This window comes from Octopus sinensis, linkage group LG8 (genome assembly GCF_006345805.1).
Source record: "Octopus sinensis linkage group LG8, ASM634580v1, whole genome shotgun sequence".
Classification (NCBI taxonomy): Eukaryota; Metazoa; Mollusca; class Cephalopoda; order Octopoda; family Octopodidae; genus Octopus; species Octopus sinensis.
Genome location: NC_043004.1, coordinates 72,925,258 through 72,950,257, shown reverse-complemented (window position 1 = coordinate 72,950,257; position 25,000 = coordinate 72,925,258). Strand labels below are relative to the sequence as shown.

The following is a 25,000-nucleotide window of genomic DNA, read 5'->3' as shown; positions in this document are numbered from 1 at the left end:
CCGACTTTTACCCCTCATAACATCCAGCAATGGGTATATTTTAATGAAAGTTTATACAAATATCTTTAAAAGAGCATAGATCACGATTATAAAGAAATGTGTGGGGAAAATTTTTTTCCGAGGGCGTGGGGAGAGGAGTTTCGTATCAGGAAGACCAAATATGTTAGAACTACTCTGATTTCTTTTTAAATCACAGTCTTTTTTTTTTAATCACAAATGATGGGGTAGGGATGAGAGCATCTTTGTTTGAGAAAAAGTTTTTAAAATCTCCCCCTCCCCCATCAACCCACTCCGGACCTATTTTGACCAATTTTTGTTGTACTTCAAAACTATGTGAGGAGCCACTTCGGTAAAAAGAGCCCCCCCCAGAAATTGTAAATATTTTGAGAGGGAAAAGTGAGTGATTTAAGGGAGATTTGGCTGTTATTTCTAGCACATCACAACACAACCCTCTAAGTTTCTTTATCACTCTCGTATGTATTGATGTTTTTGACTATTTTCCTCCCCATAAGTACATTTATATGCTAAAGAAAAGAAAATTTGAAAAATCATGAATTTTTTGCAATCCCACTCCCTGCCCCTGATTGTTTCTGTTTATAAATTAAAATACTGGAAAGCCTGAAAAGGTCATTGCTAACATTTATCCACAGTGATTTAGAGAAACGGTTATGTAAACGATAACTCATTTTAATAGCATACTTTTCTGTTACAAAACGTTTTTTCTTACACACACACGGCTTCGCTTGATTGAAGTGGGGGTAAAAATTTGGATTACACTTTTTTGTTGTTGCTTATATTGCACCAATGGACCACGCGTGTGTTATTTCGGTATCATAATTCAATAAATTTGTATTTAATGGGAGAAAAATATTGAAAAAACATCCATCAATAGGCACAGGAGTGACTGTATGGTAAGTAGCTTGCTTACTAATAACGTGGTTGCGGGTTCAGTCCCACTGCGTGATACCTTGGGCAAGTGCCTTCTACTATAGCCTTAGGCAGACCAAAGCCTTGTGAATGGATTTGATAGACGGAAACTGAAAGAAGTCCGTCGTATATATGTATGTATGGATGTATATATATATATATATATATATATATAAATGTGTGTGTGTGTGTGTTTGTGTGTGTGTGTATGCTTGTGTGTCTGTATTTGTCCCCTCGAAATCACTTGACAACCGATGCTAGTGTGTTTACGTCCCCGTAACTTAGCGGTTCGGCAAAAGAGACCGATAGAATAAGTACTAGGCTTTCAAAGAATAAGTCCTGAGGTCGATTTGCGCGACTAAAGGCGGTACACCAGCATGGCCGCAGTCAAATGATTGTAACTCTGTGTGTGTGTGTGTGTGTGTGTGTGTGCACGGGCGTGCGTGTATGTGCTGTAAAATGGTTCGCTTGATTTGATAAACGTATTGACTCTTTTGCGTAACTGATTTAGTCTGATTGAGAAATGATTTGTCTCCTCTCTCTGTCTATATCTACGTCTGTCTGCTTGCTTGTCTCGCTTTCTTCCCTGTCTATATATATATCTAAAAATTTAACGCACACATTTACATACAATATATATATATATATATATATATAATATATATATATATATATATATATATATATTATATATATATATATTATATATATATACATACATATATATATATATGTATTTATATATCTATATATGTATATATGCATATATATATGTATAAATATATAAATGTGTGTATGTACGTGTATATCAATGTATGTATGTTCGTATGTATTTATATATATAAGCAGATAAACAACTACTATATAATATATATATATATATATATATATATACGTATATATATATATATACATACATGCACACACACATATATATACATATACATGAATACATATAAATATACCTATACACACATATATGCCTATAAATATACCTACATATATGCATACATGTAATATACATACACACACAAATATATTTGTGTATATGCGTATATATATATATATATGTATGTTTGTATGTATGTATGTTTGTATGTATGTGTGTGTGCATGTATGCACAGTGATTGTCTATCCGTCTATCTTCTCCGCGTCTTAAATGACAGTCTCGTAATAAATCAGTCACTCATAAGGCTACGGTTTGTTTATCAACTTTCAAAATCTGCCGACACTCACATCTTTTATCTCAATGAATAGCAATTGTATTCCGCATCGGTGAACATCCAAATGAACATTTCATTGCAGTCTCACCTTTCACTGACCTCCCTATTTCACTGCTGAGTCAGATGAGAGGTCAGTGACTCAGCACATTATTCTAGTCCACACTAAAACAGCACTTCCTCGTTAACACCATTTAGAATGGCACGAGAGTGTATATAGATACGAATTCATAAGTTCTTACATCCATCCATCCATCCATCCATACATACATACATACATACATGCATGCATACATACATGCCTGCATAGACATATGCATGCATTCATGCATATACACATGCATACATACATGCGCGCACACACACACACATACACACACACACATATATATATATATACATACATACACGTATATAAGCGTAAGAGTGGCTGTGTGTTAAGTAGCTTGCTTACGAACTCCAGGGTTCCGTGGAGAAGGCGGTTTCAGTTGATTTAAACCAACTGATGCAACTCAGCCTTAAGAAATAACGCGTTTTCTCAGTTGATCTTCTGCCCTTCATCAACTTCAATAAATGGAAATAAATATTCTTCCCTTTTATAATTAAGCTTGAATCTGGAATTATTTTAAAGCTTCTATTTCAGAGAAAAAATTATTTTGTTTTTCACTTTTTTGTAAATACAATTGGCGATAACAAGCAGCTTCATTATCTAAACCTGGGAAAGTGAGCCTCATTCTATAAACGTTCAATCCATACCCTTTAATCGTTGTCTGACAGACACTGTATTCTCTTTAAATTCATCTAGTTCTGTCCTTATTATTTCTTTTGCGATATTTTCCTTTCTTTCTTTCCTTCTTCATTTCTTTCCTTCGAAGCTTTCACTGTGATCCTCGTTACTTAACTCGCTCAACGCAAAGCTAATAAATTACCCGATTCAACATCGAAGAGAAGGTCTTTCCTAACCGTAGCAATCTCATCAAAGGCTTTGCCTACTAGATTTTTAAAAACTCTCATGCAGCTAGTTGTCTTTCTTCTGGCGGCTCATAAATATATTAGATTGCTTGTTTGAAGGAATTTCTTTCTCTAAAATTCTTTAAGAGTAATAACATATGTCGTAGCTTTAATTGCCTGTGAGAAAGTTCTTCACAGATATTAAGTCTTAAACAAATCTATTGTTCTTTTGTTCAAGGTTGTGACAGCCATATTGGACGCTAAAACTGTGACGTGTTCATTAGTTTCAAAAATCATTGAGTTAAGATGACCAGCAGTATTGTTACGAATGAAGAGGAACTTTGAAAATTAAATTATTTTTCCTGCAAAAAGCTTTACATTCCAGACAAAATGCAGCGTTGCAATTTTCAAACAAAATTTTTGAGACACGTATCTTTTTTTTATTTGATCGCCAAGTGACAGAAAGAGGTTGCTTGCTTCACCCTTTTAAAACTTTTAGGTTCATTCAATAAATAAATATCAACCCTAATTTGCAGTCTTCTTTGGAAGAATCATTAAATAAATTAGTTTTCCCTCCGATCCCAGACTTAGCTCGTGTCCCCCCACCTCAAGTACTTGCTCGTGAATATGAACAACTGCCTTACGCTTTCACTCGACTTGCAAGAAATAACAATTAAACCTTCATCTAATGACCCTGGATCATATAAGATACGCTATGAACTAGGTATATTAGGTAACATCGCTTATGATAAACTATGACTGGAAAGGCGAGATGGTCTTGGTTGGAATGCCTTTAATCTGGAATGGCTTTAATCTGCTCATTACAACAATGATATCAGCAATAAAAAAATTATGTACTACGACATGTCCTATAAAATGCCTCCATATAGTAGCTCCGTGTTCTAGAGAACTAAACCATTCTTAAGAGTACATCATTTCCTTAAAGTAATTATAACTTTCATCATTTAAAGGTGGCGAGCTGGCAGAAACGTTAGCACGCCAGGCGAAATGCTTAGCGGTATTTCGTCTGCCGTTACGTTCTGAGTTCAAATTCCACCGAGGTCGATTTTGTCTTTCATCATTACGGGGTCAATTAAATAAGTACCAGTTACGCACTGGGATCGATATAATCGACTTAATCTGTTTGTCTGTCCTTGTTTGTCCTCTCTGTGCTTAGCTCCTTGTGGGTAATAAAGAAATAGGTATTTCGTCTGCTGTTACGTTCTGAGTTCAAATCCCGCCGAGGTCGACTTTGTCATTCATCTTTTCGAGGTTGATTAAATAAGTACCAGTTACACACTGGAGTCGATGTAATCGACTTAATCTCTTCGTTGGTCCTTGTTTGTCCCTTCTATGTTTAGCCCCATGTGGGCAGTAAAGAAATAAGAAACGTTAGAACACGGGCGAAATGCTAAGCAGTATTTCGTTTGTCTTTACGTTCTGAGTTCAAATTCGCAGAGGTCGACTTTGCCTTTCATCCTTTCAGGGTCGATAAATTAAGTACCAGTTGCGTACTGGGGTCGATCTAATCGACTGGTTCCCTCCCCAAAAATTTCGGGCCTTGTGCCTAGAGTAAAAAAGAACTTTCATCATTTATTCGGTAGACACATTTCATTCTTTTATTCAATTTCACTTTCTTCGATCATTTAACTGCAGTCATGCTGAGGTATCGTCTTGAAGAGTTGAATCGAATTTATTCTTTTAAGTTTGGTTTTTATCCAATCGGTCTCTATTACAGAACCGCTAAGTTACGGGTGCGTAAACAAACTAACACCAGTTGTTAAGTGGTGAGAGAACAAACGTAAAAATAAAGAATAATACATGCACTATATATATATATATAGAGAGAGAGAGAGGGGGGGAGAGAGAAAGAGAGAGAAAGAGAGAGACAGACGACAGACAAACAGGCGTGTGTGTATGTGTGTGTGTGTATACATATAGAGAAGTAAATGTAAAGATAAGCAAGTTATACTTGAACTTCTTTCCTTTAACACCTCAAATGTAAAGATCTCTTCCCTGAAGACGGAAGCTCATCTCATCCTACGATGAAATCAATCTACAAACATTATTTGGGACCACCAAATATATATTATTTCCATAGCCCCTCCAGAAACAGCTGTTGGATTTGTAATACTTTGCTCCAACCCTTTTAATTCTCTAGATCATTGGTGCTCTGTGTAAGTCGAACCTTTTCGTATGTAAACATATATACATTTTTTGTATTTCATGTATTTAATATACTTTATATATAGATCTGTTTAATTTGCTTAGCCCTACATATACTTATATACCTGGTCAAGTCTAAATATCTTGAGTACTACAAACTGTTTTCTATACGAAGAATACACCTATAATATATATATATATATATACATCATAGGCGTAGGAGTGGCTGTATGGTAAGTAGCTTGCTTCCCAACCACATGGTTCCGGGTTCAGTTCCACTGCGTGGCCCCTTGGGCAAGTGTCATCTGCTGTAGCCTCGGGCCGACCAAAGCATTGTGAGTGGATTGGTGGACGGAAACTGAAAGAAGCCCGTCGTATATATATGTATGTGTGTGTATATGTTTGTGCGTCTGTGTTTGTCGACCCAACATCGCTTGACAACCGATGATGGTGTGTTTACGTCCCTGTAACTTAGCGGTTCGGCAAAAGAGACCGATAGAATAAGTACTAGGCTTACAAAGAATAAGTCCTGGGGTTGATTCGCTCGACTAAAGGCTGTGCTCCAGCATGGCCGCAGTTACATGACTGAAACAAATAAAAGTATATGTATGTATACATATGCACACACATACACACAAACACACACACACACATACATGCCTTTGTGTACATGTGTGGGTGAGTATGTAATCTATTCATTTTATTTCATATCAACCAATCTAACCCATAACACTGCACAACACATGCACGTCCAGTCAAGCGCGCACATGCACACGTGCGCACATACCACAATCACCAATACACACATATACACGTACACACATACTTGCAAAAGCTCCAAAGGTGTTTGGACGGGGTTCAATCCGGTGACTAACAAAGCCAGAACATAAGGAACAAACAGTCTGTTGTAATATCCTGTATCTTATGGCCTGTCACTTCTCTCTAACACGTAAGGGGACATCCGAGATTAGAGCAAGAGAAAGGGAGAAAGATTGCTCGGTGAGATGATGAGGTTTTTGTGGAGGGTGGGGGAACAGGGATCTGTAGAGGAGGAGGAGCAGGAGGAGATGTTTACGAAGGTATGGCCAATGTTGCGGAAAGAACATGACCTAACTTACTGTAATTACTGCTCTCTCTCACACACAGACACACACACACTCTCTCATTCTCTGTCTGTCTGTCTCTCTCTTTGTATACCGCTCTCCCTAATATATATATATATATATATATATCGAACACATATATACACGCATAAATACACACACACATACACTCATATATATACAGACAGGCGCGCACGTAGCACACAGCCACACATACAGAAACACGAACAGGATTACATAGTTAGGCACTATTAAACACACACACACACCATCCGTACATATATGCATACAGCACTCTACACATTCTACGACAGACAGACAGACTGACTGACTGACCGGCAGGCAGGCAGTCCGACAGACAGACAGACATACAGACTGACTGATGGATAGATAGATAGATAGATAGAACGAATGATTGATTGACTGATAACTAGCAAGCTCGATAGATAGATAGATAGATAGAGAGAGAGAGAGAGAGACAGACAGACAGACAGACAGAAAGACAGACAGACAGACAGACATACAGACTGACTAATGGATAGATAGATAGATAGATAGATAGATAGATAGATAGATAGATAGATAGATATGGATAGATAGATAGATAGATGGATGGATAGATAGATAATGTATATTTCTATATTATAATGGAGAAAGCTGCTTATTAATTAGGTATTTATCAGTTACTAAAATTACTAAAAGAAAGCAATTATTAAAGGTTTGACTACCTGGAAATATTTTTATAAATTCATTTTCTAACAAATTTCCTATAGTTGCGATTTCTGAAGTTTATTCAGTTTTTGAACTCCAATTTTTCGCAAATTTAAATATTCATTGCATTCATTGCGGAGTAAATTTTAATATTTAACAGTAAACACACACACACACACACATACACACACACACACACACACACACACACACACCACACACACACACACAGAGTTACAGATGCGCACAAACGTATACAACCCCACCGTTCTCATACTCACACACCAAAATATGCTCAAACTCATGCTTCTACATACACAAATAGCACACATCGCATAAGTTCTCACGTCCAGCGCGTCCTCATACATACAGTGTACGTACAATACAAGCATACATTAACATAACAAACCGTCATAGCATGCACACACGCACACACATACACACACGCACGCACACAGATATTCATCTGACAAGCCATTCAACACGCAAAGCAGGTACGCATACATATATCAAGAACTACATCTATATACACACACGTACGCACGAGCACCTCATTCTTTACATGGTAAATATATTACCATATTTAACGAGACATAACGTTGTGTTGTGAGGCTCATGCTTTTTCTTTTAATGTTACCCACCTAAGGAGAATCATGGAAGATCCAGTTGGGGGCCTCTACATCAGTAGTTCTCAACACGGGGCCATATGACCGATCGGGGTCCACAATCAGATTTCTTGGTTAAAATCTATACCTAATAAATTGATTCTACTTCAATTATGCACCAAATATTTTAACAATTCTTTTTGTACAATTCCTCTTAATGCTTAATTCTAAAAATATAATGGGGGGATTTTTAAAACATAATCGTAGCTGCTAGAATAAGAATAGGCTGGGAGAAGTTCAGAGAACTACTACCTTTGTTAGTAACGAAGGGCCTCTCCCTCTGAGTGAAAAGTAGGTTGTATGATACCTGGGTACGAACGGCATCGGCTGTGACTTCTTCTTCTTCTTCTTCTTCTCCCCCCTCTTCTTCTTCCTCCTCCTCCACCTCCTCCTCCTCCTCCTCCTTCTTCTTCTCCCCCTCTTCTTCTTCTTCTTCTTCTTCTTCCTCCTCCTCCTCATCCCTCCCCCTCTTCCTCCTCCTCCTCCTCCTCCTTCTTCATCTTCTTCTTCTTCTTCTTCTTCCAATCAGGCATCACGCCATTAGCCAAAAAGAATAATCTCTAATTCGAGCCTACTCTAAGCTTCTAAGAATGCGTGTGGCAACTTGAAGATCCACCCACCACACGCGATAGACTGGCGGTTGCATGGGCGTGAAAGCTACGTTGTTATCCTCATTCCATAAACGGTGGCTTTTTATCGGGTGGAGAAGTGAACCATCCTGGGGTACAGAGGATTCGCAATCTAGATTAGGATCTGAAAGTTTACCACACCATAGTGGGTTACACCATGGTTCCTCTGCTTTGTGGCAGAAGTAGGAAGAAAGAGTGAGAGAAAGTTGTAGTGAAAGAGAACAGCAGGGTTCACCCCTCGCCGCTGGAGCCTCGTGGAGCTTAGGTGTTTTTGCTTAATAAATACTCGCAATGTCTAGTCAGGGAATCGAAACCGCGTTCTTACGACTGCAAGTCCGCTGCCCTAACCACTGGGCCATTGCGCCTCCACTCGGCTGTGACTGTTGAGGACATGCGAAGGCTTGAAAGAAATGAAGCCAGTATGCTCCGATGGATGGACAATGTCAGTGTACATACGTGACAGAGTGTAAGTGATTTCTTCAAATGTAGTGTGCAAGAGAGAAGACTACGATGGTATGACCATGTAATGCGTATGTATGAAGAGAGTTGCACCAAGAAGTGCTGATCTCTGGTTGTAGGGGGAGCATGTGGAAGCGATAGACCCAGGAACACGTGGGGCGAAGGGGTGAGAAACGATCCACTGACGTTGGGACTCACAGAAGGGATGACTGGGGATCGGGACTCGTGGCGGTTTGCTGTGCTTGGAAAGATACATCAAGCTAGTAAAACGTGGTTGCCCTTGCATACAGTCTGTCCCCTGCATCCTTCTCCAGCTGAGCATTCCTAACCTTGCAGGTTCATGGGTGCTGGTGCCAGATAAAAAGCACCTGTACCGGTGCCACGTAAACGCACCCGTGTCGGTGCTGCGTAAAAGCCCTATCTTTAGAAAAGGGGTGACTGTTACATTATCCCACTTCCTTGTTATGAATTTGAGATAAGTTGGAGGAGAGGAGGAAGTTACTCTCCAATCGAAAACTTGCCTCAAATGATCGCAATATACTGCAATCCGCTAAAAACAACCAGAAAGCAAGTGTGTTCCCTTTAAGCTGTACGCTTCTACTACATCATACATGATTTACAGTGAGAAATGGAAGAAAAAATGCCCAAAGTTTCATTATACACCCGGATTTTTTATGACTGTCGTAAATACGCACACACTTTGCAAGCAATGCTAACATCTGAACATACGGCGTGAAAGCATGACGGATCAATTGACGGATCAAATGAAGCAGCTAAGAATGGAAATAGATCCTTTAATATATATATCCACATAGTGTGAATCACTCGTGAGACTTTGGTTGACGCAAAGCTATGGTAGAAGATTCTTGGCATTGGTGTAACGCACTGGGTTCGAACCTTGTATCACATGGTCCGGAAGCAATTGTTTTAGTAACTCATTTCGTTCGTGATAGCAGACACTGCATACGCACAAATGCTTATATATGTGGGGGGGGGGGGGGAGAAAGTAGTGGAAGAGTGATGGGTAGAGAGAGAATGGGTGAGTGTAAGTTCTAGAGAAAAAAATGCAGGTGAAAGTCAGTATTGTATCAGATTACTAAGTAGCATGATTGAATGTTCGTATTCGACACAGTCGAGTCACTGTGTGCTTTGCCTTCAGCCTTAACTCTTAAATGTGTCATTACAAATAGTTGATGTCAACAGGTACCGAAGATTAAAGAAGCCAGTACACTGGTTTGACGCAGGAATTTAGCCTGACGAGCTAGGTTCGTTTCACGAGCCCACCAAATATTAAGTTGCATGAAGCCGAATCAGACAGTCATTGAATAATACACACACGCACGCACGCGCACGCACACACACACACAAACACACACACACACACAAACACACACACACACACACACACACACAACACACACACACACACACACACACACACACTATTATGCTGTTCGTTCTTTCAAGCTTCTGCAAAAGGTGTTTTCAACACAAAATATCTGTATTAATAAAGTAAATTTAAGGTGTGGAGGCGCGTGGCTTAGTGGTTAGGGTGTCAGCATCATGATCGTAAGATTGTGGTTTCGATTCCTGGACTGATCGACGCAAAACACTTCATTTCACATTGCTCCAGTCCACTCAGCTGGCAAAAATGAGTAACATTGCGATGGACTGGCGTCCCGTCCAGCTGGAGAACACATACGCCATTGAAACCGGGAAAACCGGACCCATGAACCTGGCTAGGCTTTGAAAGGACGCATTTATTTACTTATTTTATATTCAAGGCGACGTTTCAAGATCTTTATGATTGATTTTTGTAGGTGATGATAGTTCATACATCACCTTCTATGTCATACTGATCTTTTACCTTGTTATAGGAATTCATAGATTTCATAATGTTGTCATATTAAATAAAAAAATGTTGGTGGCGTCTGATTTCCTTCCTTAGTGCTGATTCGAATATTCATAAAGATATCATACAGAATATATATGTGGAAAAGCATATTTATTCTCGCTACGAAAATGTAACCCGCGAATATATATATATATATATATATATATATTTCGGTAGCTAAGATCGTACGCATATGTATGTTCGTGTATTTGCATGCTGGAAGCTGAATGTGTGAGTGTGTATGTGTGCGAATGTGGGTTTGTTTGCACATGCACAAACACACACACACACACGTACGTGTATACATGTATGTTTGCACACACAGTTGTGGTTTGGTGTCTCTGTATACCGTCCGACTATTGTAAATCATATTACAAACAAGACTTAATATAATTGACAGCGTCTGGCCAAAACCGAGTCTTTCTTATCGCTACGGCTGACCTTGATTACTGATTGGCTGTCAAGATTTCACACGCGTACCGACTTACATGCACAGACTCACCCTCACCCCCGTATATATATATATATACGTATATATATACGTATGTATGTATGTGTGTGTGTGCATCTATATCTATATCTATCTACATATACATATTTATATATATTCCTTTACTCTTTTACTTCTTTTAGTCATTTGACTGTGACCATACTGGAGCACCGCCTTTATTCGAGCAAATCGACCACAGGACTTATTCTTTGTAAGCCTAGTACTTGTTCTATCGGTCTCTTTTGTCAAACTGCTAAGTTACGGAGGCGCAAACACACCAGCATCGGTTGTCAAGCGATGTTGCGGAGACAAACACAGACGCACAAACATATACACACACGTACATATATATATATATATATATATATATATATATATATATATAATATATATATATTATATATATATATATATATATGTATATATATATATATATATATTTATATATATGTATATATATATACATATATACGACGGGCTTCTAGCAGTTTCCATATATCTTTCGGCTTCATTCTACAAGTGAACGTAACAGTTCCTGCATCCGTCGTATCGAAAATGTGCGCTTCTTGATTGACCGAAGATCTCCAAAATCCCAATTTTTAAAAATTCATAACATTATTTTTATTTTCTCCAACAATGGAATATGATTTTCGCAATTAGAACGAAAATTTACATCTGTGTAGACATAACTTTTCAAACCAGTCGGATCTAATGTATGTAACTGAAAAGATCCCTTTTTTTTTTTCGTTCTGCAATCAAAGCATTAATTAAAGTATTCGAAAATTATATATAAAAAAAGGTACCACTTACCGTAATCTCTCTTGCAAAATTTCTTAGAATTTAACCGACGTCTGGAGTTTCTGCATTTCCGACAGTAGCTATCTATAATAATAAAGTAATGTTAGAGTTACATAGCTCTGAAGAATATTCAGATATTCTTATCGTATAATTATGCGTTGGTAATAGTCATTATTTACAGAACGAGATTATTTTATACTGTTATATGGTGTATCTTGTTAAATGTTGTTCAGAATCTGTTGTCATCGAAAATAGAAAATAATTCTTGAAAAAAAGAAAAAAAAAGTGTATCGCTTTTAAAGAATCACAAAGTGAAGTGCAATTGTAATGCAAGATATATTAGACATGGTACGTAAACAGCGTCACTAGGAGTGGTGCTATCTTGATAATATCGTTAAAAGTGATACATCTTATTATAATTGATATAATCTGTTCCCGTTTTAGCTCTTTCCGTTCCAGTCTTTCAGTCACTGGATTGCGATCATTTTGTCGAACTGCTATGTGGTGGGGTATAAAAACAGGAAAACAGTTAATGTTTTACTTTGTATTTCTTCAATATTTCACGACAGTTGGAGAAATGGGAAATGGTTTAGAGCTGTTATCTTTGCTTAAATAGTGATATATGCAGATTGGAATTAACTGTTGCTCTGTTCTTTTTACTACTGTAGTTTATTCTTTTGCATCATTTCGGCCTTTTAACAAGTTTTAAACTTATTATGTGTGTGTGTAAAATAGATAGATAAAGAGAGAGAGAGAGAGAGAGAGAGAGAGAGAGAGAGAGAGAGAATATACACACTACTTATGTGACAAGAAAGATAAGAACGACTGTGTATGAAGTGTTGAGTAGAACACAACTAGAGAGAATTTGTAGGACGTTACAGTTGACTAGAATTGACAGTCAATAAAAGACCTTAAGTAATCATTCATGTCCTCTCAAAGGCCTTTCGCTGTTCCCTCTCTATTCCTCATTCGTCACCTGAAATCAGCTTGCAGGTGTTTCGCGTGTGCCAGGTAATAAAGGTGAGATTCGATAGTATCAATTACAGAAAAGACATTGAGAAAATGGCAAGCAAAACTTTCATATATAAAGTGTACGCTATTTTGACTTAAAGCTCCCAGGTTTTATTATAACAACAGTTGTTATTTACCCCGAAGTTAATCCTATATAAACAGGACTATAATTAAAGATGTTCCAGAGGTTACTCTTTTCTGTTTCAAACATAGGATATGTAGGACTGCAATATCTAATGTGTAATTTCTTTTTATAACGATATGATGTATTTTGAAGGAGACTAGGTCGAGTTATTATACAGCGGGCCTCTCATTGGCTCACATAGCAACAATGTGTGTGTGATAGACGGCCGAATCGGTGGCACTACTACTACTACTACTACTACTACTACTACTACTACTACTACTACTACTACTACTACTACTACCACAGCAACAACTATTATTATTAAAGTGATCCTGGAGTAGAAATGTATGAAGCCCATGATACCCATCATTTACTACCCGTCTGATAAATTGCTGCTCTTGTGGAAAAATTTGAAACTTCCCGACTAACATCCACTGATCCCTGTCGGACAATGGGATCGGTGGATGTTCCGCTTTAGAAATTTATAGAGGATTAGTGGCAGTAAAGTACGACGACGTTCTCGGTGAGACTCTGGGCGCCGACGAGAACAAATTGGCTAGTCTATTCCGAAGGACTTTCCGGTTGGCAACTATCATGGATAATATCCAGATGACCTTGGTGTGGCAGTGCTACCAGGCGGCGCTACCGGTTCGTGATAAACTCTACAGGCACGGCTTGACCGAGGTGCTCGTAGAGTGACGAAACTGATTTGCACACCCTCGTTCAGTGTCTGAGCATTGCTGCCTTGTGGGGTTATGTCGAACAGCTGCTGTCATGTGTGGGACGGATCCGTCTGTCAGCCGCGTTTGTTGTGATGATCGCCCCGCCGCCCTCCTTCAATCAGGCAGGCAAAGCAGTTTTCCTTTGCCTGGTGGCTGTGGCGAAAGAACTTGTTTGGTGGACAAGGCTGAAAGGCATGAGGACAGATAAATTCCTCATCGGTAGAGCTCTCATTCACTTCTTCAAGTTTCCCTTGAAAAGGAAATTGAGAGTGGAGAGTGAAGCGATGTCCTCGAGTGAGTTTAATGAAAGTTTGGTGAAAGTTGCGAAAGTGGAAAGAGTGTAGACTTGTGAGTTGGAGAGAATGAATTGGGGAAGGCACTTGCTCTTGAGCTTTCAGGGAAATCTCGGACAGTGAGGTTCTTCGATTATCCTTAGAGGCCTTCCTCTATCAGGAGGGCCACATCTCTATCATCCACCCCGCCATTTTCTTTTTCTCTTAGCTTTGTATGCTATTGCTATGCATATATTCCTTCTTTTTCAGTGTATACTCACTTTTTTTTATCATTTGATTATATGTAACCCCCCCCACACACTTTATGCCTGTCTTTGTTTTGTCCCCCTCATCTTTCGTCCAAGTGGCAAATAAATGAAATCATCATCATTATCATTATTATTATTATTATTATTATTATTATTATTATTATTATTATTATTATTAGTAGTAGTAGTAGTAGTAGTAGTAGTTGGTGTTGTAGTATTAACATTGATATTTCAAGTACTATGTTATGACCACATTATACATTGTTCTATCTTTCCTTTTATATATTTTTTTAGCAAAGTAGAGTACGATACGAGGGAGTACTAAACTATTATCCTCGCGGGTCATTTACTTGTTGACTTGTGATGTTGTATAGTCATAATCATACAGACCTACAATCAAAGACATTCCCAATGCGACTATCCACTCTTTCACTCAGATAGAGACTACTCAAACCTTTAACGCCCCGCCCAAAGTCCCCTTCCATACATTTAAATCGACAATGTGTGATTTGGGGGAGATTTGGCTGCAATTTCTTAACACGGTGATGGCTCATATAAAAATGTAGTGTTTCTAATGAGGTTTGTTGGGGACAATCCCTTTCTGAAGGCGTCTATGAGAGCCGAGAAGGGGACATACAAACATAGAGTATTTAGTAAAGTAGAGTTGGTTTTATACAATTTAAACATGTCTAGCATCGAGGGGATGAAAGAAGTAGATGAATGCAAATTCCGTTTTTCTTTTCATTAATGATGAATGGTTGGTGAGCAAACGTTTCTAAAATTCTTTTGGCGAGCCCTAGAATTTCTCAGTTTCTGACGTAGAGATTACTGACTAGGTAAGTTAAAAAATGATTTGTTAAAGAAAACTTAGCGAATCAATTGTTGAGTTATCCAACAAGGTAGATAAACGCGTCGCCTGGATTAGAAGACTTATGGTGGGATTAGTTAGGACTACTTACAGGGATTAAATGGGTTAAGTGATTAGTTAAATTTCTATATATTGGTGTATGATGAACGCGTGTATTTTCTGTGTTTATTTATGTGTCTATAATTGAGCCAAGATTAACAGAATTATGGAAGATTAATTAGACTTACTTATTTAGCTTGGTGAAGTTAATTAACCAAAGTTTATGGACTTACCTGGATTAGGTGGGTTTACGTCATGGATCTCTGAAAGATACGAAAAGGGAGAAACATTTATAGTTATTTATTAACTAATATATATATATGAAATACTTCGTTAATTGATGTAACAATATTATAGTAGAAATAAAGTGCTCAAGATATATATATATAACCGTAGAAATATAAAATGAAAGCTAAGTGTGTGTATATGTGTATATATATAAATATATATATATATATATATATACATACACACACACATATACATATATATATATATATATATATATATATATGTATATATATATATGTGTGTGTATGTATGTATGTATGTGTGTGTGTGAAGGCACGTGGCTTAGTGGTTAGGGCATTCGGATCACGATTGTAAGGTCATGAGTTCAATTCCCTGCGACGCGTTGTGTCCTTGAGCAAGGCACTTTATTTCACATTGCTCCAGTCCACTCAGCTGGCAAAAATGAGTTGTACCTGAATTAAAAGGGCCAGCCTTGTCACACTCTGTGTCACGCTGAATCTCCCTGAGAACTACGTTAAGGGTACGCGTGTCTGTGGATTGCTCAGTCACTTGCACGTTAATTTCACGAGCAAGCTGTTCCGTTGATCGTATCAGCTGGGACCCTCGTCGTCGTAACCAACGGAGTGCTCCTATATATATATATATATATATATATATATATATATATTGGTGCGTGTGTGTGTATATAGTGAATACTTGTTACAGATGATGCGCAAATACGCAGAAATTCCGGGGAGAAAGAAAGAGAAAAAGAGAGAGAAAGTAGTAGTAGTAGTTGGTGTTGTAGTATTAACATCTATCAATCTATCTATCTATCGTGAAAATAATCTCAAAAAATTTAATTCGAAAGTAACAATTCAAAGTTCGTAACAAAACAAACAAAATTTGTAAAATAGAAGAAAAGGAAAAGAAACAATGAAAGACCGCAAGGCAGCGGATTGTTAAAGTTTATCTTGTTGATTCATAAAGTGGCTAAGATAATGGTTCTATGTGTATTGAGCTAAAACTCTGAAGTCATGATTGGTGGAAAAAATGGACATAGCTTTCATGGAGTATTTAATAGAGGATATCACCTTTCTTCTTTCTTTATTGCCCACAAGGGGCTAAACATAGAGGAGACAAACAAGGACAGATAAAGGGATTAAGTCGACCTCGGTGAAATTTGAACTCAGAACGTAAAGACAGGCGAAATGCCGCTAAGCATTTTGCCCGGCGTGCTTAACGTTTATTTAACAAGGGGTTAAACATAGAGGTAACAAACAAGGACAGACAAACGGATTAAGTCGACTGCAACGACTTAATTTATCGCCCCCGAAAGGATGAACGGCAAAGTCGACCTCGGCAGAATTTGAACTCAGAGCGTAAAGACAGGCGAATTACTTATTTCTTTACTACCCACAGAGGAGACAAACAAGGACAGACAAACGGATTAAGTCGATTATATCGACCCCAGTGCGTAACTGGTACTTATTCAATCGACCCCGAAAGGATGAAAGGCAAAGTCGACCTCGGCGGAATTTGAACTCAGAACGTAACGGTAGGCGAAATACCTATTTCTTTACTACCCACAAGGGGCTAAACACAGAGATGGCAAACAAGGACAGACAAACGGATTAAGTCGATTATATCGACCCCAGTGCGTAACTGGTACTTATTTAATCGACCCCGAAAGGATGAAAGCAAAGTCGACCTCGGCGGAATTTGAACTCAGAATGTAGCGACAGACGAAAAACCACTAGGCGTTTCGCCCGGCGTGCTAACGTTTCTGCCAGCTCGCCGCCTTCGCATTTCACCTGGCGTGCTAACGTTTCTACCAATAGAGGATATCACCGTTCTGAGGGAAGCGTACACACACACATTCACCCATGTACACGCACGTGCAAACACACAGGTGCAAACGTACACACACACAGTGGTATAAACGCATACACATGCACATGCGCTCGCATTTATCTATTAATTTGTTTCAAATTTTGACATAAGACCAGGAATTCCGGTGGAGGGGTAAGTCGATTATTTTGCCCCCAGTTTTCAAATGGTACTTATTTTATTAACTCAGAAAAGATGAAAAGGAAAATCGACCTAGGCGGAATTTGAACTCAGAACGTCAAGTAAGAAAAAATGCCACTGAGTATTTTGTTTGGCGCAATAACGATTCTGCCAGCTCGCTGCCTTATATACCGGTTTCAAATTTTAGCACAGGATCAGCTAATTCGGCGGGGTGGGGGTGGTAAGTCGATTTCATCGATCTCTCCAATCTTCAACTGGTACTTATTTTATCGATCCCGAAAGGACGAAAGGCAAGATTGACATCCACGGAATCTGAACTCAAAACGTAAAGACGGACGAAATTCCACAAAGCATTTTGTCCGGATTACTAACGATTCTGCTGACTCACCACTTTATTTTCCTTTATTTCTTTCAATCATTTGACTGCGGCCATACTGGAGCACCACCATGAAGGGTTTCAGTCGAACAAATCGGACTCCGGGACTTATTTCTTAAGCCTAGTACATTTTCTATCGGCAGCTTTTGATAAACCGCCAGATTATGGGGGCGTAAACACACGAACACCGTCTGTCAATCGGTGACGGGGGAGGGGGCGGACAAACAAAGACACACACACTCATATATATATATATATATATTATATATATATATATATACATAACACATAAACAAAGCCTGAAAGATTGCTTTAAAATACATGACATTTTCTAAGTATGCCTGTTCAGTATCATAAAAGCATGAAATTACGAGTAGCTCCTTCGGTTGTTTATTTAATTTGATGTGTGTGTGTGTGTGTGTGTGTGTGTGTGTGTGTGTGTGTGTGTGTGAGTGTGTATTCAATACCTGATGGGTTGAGGCTCCATCATCGTAATGCGTGCTGAGAAAAGTAAGGCTATTATGCCAGTTCAGAAACCGGTCCACGTGAGTCCAAATACTTGAATGGGTTCAGAGAGATTGTCTTAGCCAGTTTGCCTTCGGATGGTTGGTTTCTGTAATTATTATCAGTGCATTCTGGCGATTTAAATGAGAGTTTTGACTGTTATTTCCAGCAGGTAGACATATTTCGCATGTCCTTTGATTAATTTTAATATATATATATATATATACTAGCATTAAAGACCCGTCCTTGCCGGGTCATAGTGCTAGTGCATGTATATATGTGTATATATATGTGTACATATTACATATACATCTACACATAAAATACAAAATACAAAGTTATATCTTGATATCGCTAGTGATAACAATACTCAAAATATATAACAGACTGGAGTTGTTAGCCCGTCTCTTGTAATTTCAATCAATTGTATCTTGTCCTCCCTCTTGTATAGAAGTGTGGCTACGATCCAGACTACCTCTACTTCGGGGGGGGGGGGGGCATTAAAAATTTTTTCCGGGACGTCCTACGTCTCAGATATAAAGGTAAAAATAAAATATTTCCAGTTTGCAAGGTTCGAGTCGAGTACTCCCTTGCACGCTCCGTTGACTCGAACCTTGCTTCTATTGTGGCGAATTTACCGCCTCTGATTAGATACCTTTCATAGTTGCACCAAGACACTTTTCGAAGGTGCTTTCCTCCATGTGTTCAAATCTTTTTTTCTCTACATTGTATACTTTATAGACAATAGTCTTTTCTTTAATTTAATTTTTTATTATCCATCTGATCTATTCCATTTCTGCACGCTAATTTTATTTTTAATTTATTCCCATTCATGTGAAACCACTGATTCAAGTTCAAATCATTGATGCAATTTTATACCAATTGCTATTTTTACTTTTGTTATGTTACGATTATATTATACTTTAGTTTGATTTTAATTATTACTTACAACATATAATTCAATTGTTATTATTATTTTTATTGTTAAAGTGAAAGCATCTGACATAAAATAGAGAAATGTTTTTGTTTCACTTTTAACACGTAATAAGATATGATATTGCTATGGGCTCGCTCTAGGCAAGAAGTTGAACAATTTTTTGCCCATGAAACTACATGGACCCTAAGTAAGGCATGTGTAAAATTTGAATGGAATTGGTTGTGTAGTTCTCAAGTTTTAGGGAATCGTAATGGAGAAGATATGATATTGCTGTGGGCCCGCCCTAGGCAAAAAGTTATAAATGTTTTTGCCGATGACACTCCCTGGAACCTAAGTAAGGCATGTGTAAAATTTGAATGAAATTGGTTGTGTAGCTCTCAAGTTTTAGGGAAACACACAGACAGACAGACAGACAGACACACATTCTCAGTTTTATATATATAAAGATATATATAGCTGAAGTTGTCTGTGTATGGCAGGTTTGGTAGCCTTCAACTAACACTATCTCCTCCGAGACCCTGCAGCGCAAGTTGACCAAAATTGAGAGTATGATAGAAGAAACGGTGCTTTTTTTCTATGAAAATCCCTATTTTTTACGATTTTTTAACTGCTGTGTCGCCATTTTTCGGTGTATTTCAACCAGAAAAATGTTCACTTAAAGAGAATAACAAGCTACATAATGCAAAACTTTTACTTTTCAAAAATTCCTATTCTAAAGGGTCGAAACAAACCCGAGCAATGCCGGGCGATACTGCTAATATGTATGACGGGCTTCTTTCAGTTCTCGTTAGCCAAATCCCTTCACAAGGCTTTGGTCGGCCCGAGGCTATTGTAGAAGATACTTGTCGAAGGTGCCACGCAGTGAGACTGAACCTGGAACCTTGTGGTTGGGAAGCAAGCTTCCACACCTGAATTCATAGGTAGCAACTCGTTGGTGATGATTCCTGTATGAGTGTAAAGAGCTCTAAATTTTAGCAATATCCACCCATTTTCGCCGCCTACTATTCTTGTGAAGGTTGTGGCGGTAGAGTCCTCAAGCAATATATATGTCTGATATAGTTAGAAAAGTGACAGATCGAACTTTGGGGGACCTGACACTTGCACTAGTTACGCTTATATGTAATCCAAGTGTTTCATGGTAATCCATCGTCACACCTGTATGTATGCTTGTATGTACGTATGTACGTATCTGTGTGTGTGTATATGTATGTATGTGTGTATGTATGTATGTATGTATGTATGTATGTATGTATGTATGCATGTATGTATGTATGTATGTATGTATGTCTATATGTATGTGTGTGTGTGTGTGTATGTATGTACGTATGTGTTATGTATGTATGTGTGTGTGTATGGTTTTTTTTATCTTCATGAGAGTTGCAGTGTATATTATAACCAGCCACCTGTTCGAAAACAAAACCGTAATGAAATGATATAAAGTTATTTTCGTTATTTTTTGCACAATCATTCGCCCTTTTATATCTCTACACATTTTTATTGTCCCGGATCGCATGGTCATCTGTTGTGTGCGAATTATAGGGCTAAGCTGCTTTTTGTTTTTTTCTGTGAGGTTTTGTTTTGAGCACACAAGCATGATTGCATAGCTAAGAGGTTCCCTTCGCTGCAACGTGGTTTGGTTTCGATCTTACTGTACAACATCTTGGGTAAAAAAAACAAAAAACTCTATGCAGTCACAATACTTAAGGGATTTTTTTTAAAGACATTAACTAATAAAAAAGATTGTTTTTGAAAAGAAATTTCAAATATCACGAACGTTTTGGAAAGAAGTTTTTGCGTTGTGTGCAAGCGCTTTCGTTGTTCATATTTTCAAGCATATATATGGACATGCATGTGTGTGTGTGCGTAAGTATATATAAAACTATTCTATATATATATATATATATGTATGTATACGCATATAGATATATGTATATAAGTATATATAAAGTATATACATTTAAGTATACATATATATCCCTCGCGTAAGGCTTTATTTCCACACACGCCAGCTTAATTTAATTCGAACTTACTCGAACGCCACCTGTTGTTATGTCCTGTTAATATTTTTATTGTATTTGTGTAACATTGTCCGTGTTTTTCCGTCCTTGTTTTTGTATACATTCGCTGCTTACTTTCAAGGAATCTAATGCTTTAGCTTAGTTTTTCCTTGGGGTTGGCCAGATTGGAGCAATCTCGAGTATAATCAGCCGAAATTGCGAAGATAATCTGGTACTCGACTGAGGAAAGAAAGCTTCCTTGGTTTCTTTGTATCGTCTATCTGGATGTTTTGTTGTCTCATTTTTGTATTACCTAACTGCCCGGATGTCTTGCGCTCTTGTCCCATTTTGTATTATATATATATATATATATATATATACATATAGGGGTTGGACAAAATAATAGAAACACCTAGCGTCATAGCATCACAAGTTTTAAATATCTATGAAACCGTCAAAATCTTGTTTATTTTTATGGTTTTTGATTTATTGTTAGTGTTGCTTAATGTTTTGCTAAAATTGCTGTTTCTTTTCAGACATCAGCAGAAAAAGGTAATTAAAATTCACTAAAATGACAGATCTATCGGACTTTCAAAGAGATCAAATTGTTCGTACTCGTATGGTAGGCACTAGCATAACGAGAGCAGCCGAAATGTTTGGTGTGTCAAGAAGTACTGTCTCAAAAGTAATGAAAGCATTTGAGGCAGAGGAAGAAACCTCCTCGTCGAAACAAAAATCCAGAAGAAAAGCAAAACTTTCAGATAGGGAGCGTCGGACTCTTATGCGAATTGTTAGAAAGGATCACAAAAGTGCGGCTCCCAAAATTACTGCAGAGCTTAATGACCACCTCGAGAACCCAATTTCCACAAAAAAACTGTTCGGCAGGAGATGCACAAAGCCGGATTCACGGGAGGGCTGCAATCAGAAAACCACTACTTTCAAAAACAAACGTTGCACAGCGTTTAGAGTGGAGTAAAATCCTACGGAATTGGTCCCCAGATCAATGGAAGAATGTTATTTTCTCGGACGAGTCATCTTTTACCTTGTTTCCGACTACCGGCCGAGTATATGTGTGGAGATAGCCAAAAGAAGCATTTGACTCTGATTGCATTCTTCCAACTGTTAAACATGGAGGAGGATCTGTGATGATCTGGGGAGCTATGTCTTGGAAATCCGCCCGCCCATTGGTTTCCCTTCATGGCAGAATTAATAGTCAAAACTATTCAAGCATTTTATCTGATCAAATTCATCCTATGGTTGCCGAACTGTTTCAGGGGGGAAACGCAATATTTCAGGATGATAATGCACCAATTCACACAGCTAAAATTATTACTGAATGGCACGAGGAACATTCTAGTAAAGTTGAACTTTTTATCTGGCCACCACAGTCCCCAGATCTTAATATTATTGAACATTTATGGTGAATTTTAGAAAAACAAGTAAAGAGTCGATATCCTCCACCATCATCACTACAAGAACTGCGGATAGTTTTAGTTGAAGAATGGACAAAAATTCTTTTGGAAACAATTCAAACTTTGTACAAGTCCATACCTCGTAGAATTCAAGCTGTAGTTACTGCAAAAGGCGGTCCTACCCCATATTAAAATAAATTTGTTTGAAATTTCAAGGTGTTTCCATTATTTTGTCCAACCCCTGTATATACATATATATGCATTTTGCATACATGTATGCGTGTATATGTAATGTATATATATATATATATATATATATATATATATATATATATACATATACATACATATGTATATGTATATACACACTCGTACAAGCACATATATATACATGCTCGTTATATACATCAGTGTGTTTACACTTCTGGGTACATCACCGTATGCATATGAATTGTGTGCATGTCTGTATATGTGTGTGTGAATATGTATATATATATTTATATATACATATATATATATATACGTATATATACACATGTTTATTCATGTATTCGTGACGCTCTTACGTTTTCTCTCCGCTCTTGTATTACCGCTCTTCCCGCCTCACCTTCTCCCTTACACACCGTCGCCACCACCACCACCATTACGATGACCACCGGAACTACCATGCCGACCATATCGTCACCGCCATCACTGCTACCACCGCCACCGCTACCACCACCACCACCGCCATTACCACTACATTCTTCAATCACAGTTTCATTAATGATATGTCACCTTGTAAAGGCCCTAGACCTCCAATGTCACAAGCAACCCCCATTTCTTCGTCTTACCCCCAACAAGATCCCGGTACTCAAGTAATAATGTGTCACCTTCACTCAAAAATTATGACACATTCTTTAAATTTCTCTATAAACCCCCCCCCCATCTCTTACTCTGTTTTAAACCTTAACTCTACACCCAATATGTGTGTGTGTGTGCGTCCGTATTATGTCTGCATAGCATACACCGTGTGCGCGTGGGTAAATGAGTGAATAAGTGTGTATCTGTATGTGTGTGTGTTTGTGTGTGTGTGTGAGAGAGAGAGAGTGTGAGTGAGAGAGAGAGAGAGCGAGAGAGAGAGTAATGCTTGCACATTATGCTCTATGTGTATACTGCGTGTGTGTATAAGATCCTCATACTTAAGTGATAATGTCACCTTCACTTTCTGTCTGTGTTGTGTGTGTGTGTGTGTGTGTGTGTGTGTGTGTGTGTGTGTGTGAGAGTGTGTGTATGTAATATCTACATAAATTGTGTATACATAATGTCTATAAGTGGGTGTGTATGATGTTTTGATGTCAGCACTGTATACCGTATGTATGTATAAACTCTACACATTCTACTGTATGTGGGTGTATATAATGTCTACGCATTATACTGCGTGTCTACAAAATATAATCTACATGTATATGTGTTTGTGCATAATGTCAATGTATAATACTCCGTGTGTATATATTATAATATATATATAATATTATGTATATATATATATATGTATAATATATATATGTCTATATATATATCTATAGATATATATTATTATATATATATATATATATATATATATATATTATATATATGTCTATATATATGATAATTATATATATATTATATATATATATATATATATATATATATATATAAAGCAATAAAGATTCAAGTTAATTTAAATGAATTTACTTGAATATGGTACCTACTTAGATGCACCAAAAAAACTATACTGTTTTAACAATACAGTAATTGGGGTGATTATATATAGATATATATATTATGTTTACAGTTATCCCGTAGGCACTTTAAATTTCTTTAAAACATTTTGTTACATTTAAATTTCTATTTTACAAACTGAAAAAGGAGCTTAACAAAATTAACTAAATTAGCAGAGAATAATGGCTTCATATTTGTATTTCTAATTAAGATCTAAACTTAATATATGAATGCGAAAGAGAGTTGAATAACTGTAAACCTACTTTTGGGGCCACCCTGTACACACACACACACACACACACACACACACACACACACACACACACACACACCACACATAATGCCTTCACATTATTCTGCGTCCGTGTGTGTATCTTAGGTCTTCACAATATTCACAATATGCGATGTGTCTGTGTTTGCATTTTCTATGTAATATTTGACATAG

At 37.6% G+C, this 25,000-nt stretch overlaps 1 protein-coding gene across 1 annotated transcript in view; it reads right to left on the bottom strand.

The window, feature by feature from the left end:
* Positions 1-21,744, bottom strand: part of LOC118764390 (netrin-1-like) — a 24,240-nt gene extending 2,496 nt beyond the window's left edge. Inside the window, exons 1-3 of the mRNA XM_036505160.1 lie at positions 21,711-21,744; positions 15,555-15,584; positions 12,026-12,097 (exon numbers count right to left, since the gene is read on the bottom strand). Coding sequence (XP_036361053.1) covers positions 12,026-12,097; positions 15,555-15,584; positions 21,711-21,744 — 136 coding nt within the window. The remainder of the gene's footprint in view (positions 1-12,025; positions 12,098-15,554; positions 15,585-21,710) is intronic.
* Between the last annotated feature and the right edge of the window lie 3,256 nt (positions 21,745-25,000).